Source organism: Solanum tuberosum, unplaced genomic scaffold (assembly GCF_000226075.1).
Source record: "Solanum tuberosum cultivar DM 1-3 516 R44 unplaced genomic scaffold, SolTub_3.0 scf00382, whole genome shotgun sequence".
Taxonomy (NCBI): domain Eukaryota; kingdom Viridiplantae; phylum Streptophyta; class Magnoliopsida; order Solanales; family Solanaceae; genus Solanum; species Solanum tuberosum.
In genome coordinates, this window is record NW_006239306.1 from 86,304 (window position 1) to 89,003 (window position 2,700).

At 30.3% G+C, this 2,700-nt stretch overlaps 1 protein-coding gene across 1 annotated transcript; it reads right to left on the reverse strand.

Moving 5' to 3' along the window:
* Positions 1 to 200: 200 nt before the first annotated feature.
* On the reverse strand, positions 201 to 1,913 carry LOC102597494 (transcription factor MYC2-like). The gene has a single exon (XM_006362063.2). It carries the CDS (start codon positions 1,777 to 1,779, stop codon positions 406 to 408), a length of 1,374 nt encoding a protein of 457 aa, XP_006362125.1. The 5' UTR covers positions 1,780 to 1,913; the 3' UTR covers positions 201 to 405.
* Between the last annotated feature and the right edge of the window lie 787 nt (positions 1,914 to 2,700).

The window sequence follows — 2,700 nt, forward strand, 5'->3', positions numbered from 1 at the left end:
ACAAAATAGAAACCACATAAACATGAAAAAGAGGGAACATATGTTGATATTTAAAGACAAACAAGCAGCAACCTTTAATTTTCCTAATAATAATAATTCCAACTGGCAAATAGCGACAGGGGCGGAGCTACATCTTTAGCTCGATAGAATTCAATAATTATGATTGTAATTATGTTATATGATCTATCAAGTGACAAAAATAAATTAAAATTTCTGATTCCGCCTATCCATAAACAAGCATGCAACAATATGCATATTCTTTACATGACAATTTTTTTCTATACAAGGATTACTAGGAAATAATTTATTACAAAGGTGAAAATACTGGTGAAATTTTAATTTGAACATACAGTTAAACAAGATTAATGCGTAAAAATTTAAGGATGAAACATTGTACTACTATAGTTACTGCTGCTCAATGCTTCTAATTAGAGCGTTTTTTAATCGATCTTCAGTACTCAGTTCTATAGGAACTTTAACAACGATGTCCTGTAGCATAATATCGTTGACACTCGAAATACTGGCATGGTGGACATGAAGTTCAAGATCTTGAAGAGCACGCATCAATCTTGCTGATGGGTAATTTACATTTTCAGATTGTACCCTTACCATGGCATCAGGGCCCAAAATCTTGACTTCGACTTCCACTTTTAAATTGTTCTGGACACCAAATGATGCTGCTGACGATGAATTATGCCGAATTTGATCCACTGAGTTTGTTGTTGTAGTTGTAGCAGTACTATGGTTGTCTATAGTAATACTATCAGTACACTCGATTTTCAGTTTCTTGGATTTTCTAGTGAGCTGACCCTCCAATTCAGTAACTTTTGATTTTAATTCATTGATATACGATACTGCGTCTGATAACAATGAAGCTTTGTCCATTTTGGTAACATGAGGAACAACAGAACGCAGAGCGTAGAATCTATGGTTTAACTTCTCCCTCCTCTGTCTCTCTGCTTCAACATGATTCAACGGTGTTTCGCGTGTTGCCCCTGGTTTTCTCCCTCTCTTCTTCGGGGTTTTCTTCTCTACTGGTTTCTCCACTAGTACTTGACAATCGGAATCTGAAGTTTCAGTTTCAGTTTCCTCTGTTTTTGGGTTTTTACTGTTGTTGTTGATGGTGGTGTTCTGTTCTAAACAAGTCACAAGACCAAGATCAGGAATTGAAGAGAAAATGGACTTAACTTGTTGAATCAAGATCCAATTTTCTTTAATTTGTTGATTTGAACCCAATTCAAGAACCCCATTTGAAGTTGGAATACATACAAAAGTTTGAATTCCATGAACATGAGCTTCTTTAGCTCTTTCACAGTTATGAAATTGAAGTTGTTGAGCACCAGTTAACCATATAATAGAACCAGTACTAAAAGCTTTACCAGGTACACCATCACCAATTGAAAAAGATTGAGCTAAAGACATAACATAAAACCATTCAGCATCAGTAACTTCACCAGCATCATCAACTTTTTCTTCACCATTTTCACAAATTAAAGCTTGAATCCCTTTTATGACATTTTTTCTTTCTGTAGATTGTTGACTAGCTTGAACCCCTGTTTTCGATTTAGTACCATGGAAATGACCATCACCCCAAGCTAAAAAAAGGTGACCATCATCATCATCATTTGAAGTTTGCCAGAAAATAGCATATGACCAAGAATCTGTTTGAATCTTGAGAATATTTTGAAGCTTTTGTTGAAGGTTTGATGAAGTTTGAGTACCTTGAGAAAGTAAAGATGGTATGAAAAATGATGATGAAGAAACGATTAATTCATCCATCTTCTTTTTTTTCAGATGTGAGAAAAGTTATGGAGAAAGATGAAGGTGGAAGCTAATGATAGTAAAGAGACTAGACAAATAGATAGGTAGTAGTAGCCTAGTGTAGGCTATTATAGTAAAGTAAATATTCCTACTTACTTTTTTTCGTTTCAAAATAAGTGTATTTGATTACGTTTAGTCAGGTTTTTATTATGAAATTTGAAAAAAATAAATTTATATTTTCATAGTGAAATTTGATATTTGAAAATTAAAGTTATGTTTTAATATAACTACAAAATTAGAGTTATTTTTCACTTTTTATAAGTAATTTAGAGGGCTGTCTTTTTTTCTTTTTTCTTTTAGCAAATTCTTTATAATTCTAGTTAAGTTGAATTGAATTTCGATATTTTATAATTAAATGACATTTTTAAAAGTTCAACAGTAAAATTTTCATGATCAAAACACTTTTTGAAAGAAAACTATTAATTCATTTATGTAAAAGAAGTAGTATTTTACTGTCTTTACTTTAATTAAATGTCTAGAAGATATAAGTAACTCTTTAATGATGTAAAATATATTAAAACAAGGATATAAAAAAATAATTTTCCTTAATTATATAAATCATCCTTTTATTTTAAAATAAAGTAAAAAGAATTAATATACCATTTATTTTGAAATGGAGAAAATATAAAAGTTGCACAGTACCATGAAATAAAAGGTTAGGTAAGAAACTAATTGCTTGGTACTTTCATTATTATTGAAAAAACATTTGGCAGAATTTTGGCCATGAATTGATTGAGCAAAAAATTGTATATTTTGAGTTGAATATTTTTTAAAAAAATATGTGAAAGTTGAAATTTCATTTGAATATTAAAAAAAAATAGTTTAATAAATGTTGTGATTGAAAACTTCAAAACAAATGAAAATTTCCTAAAACATGTT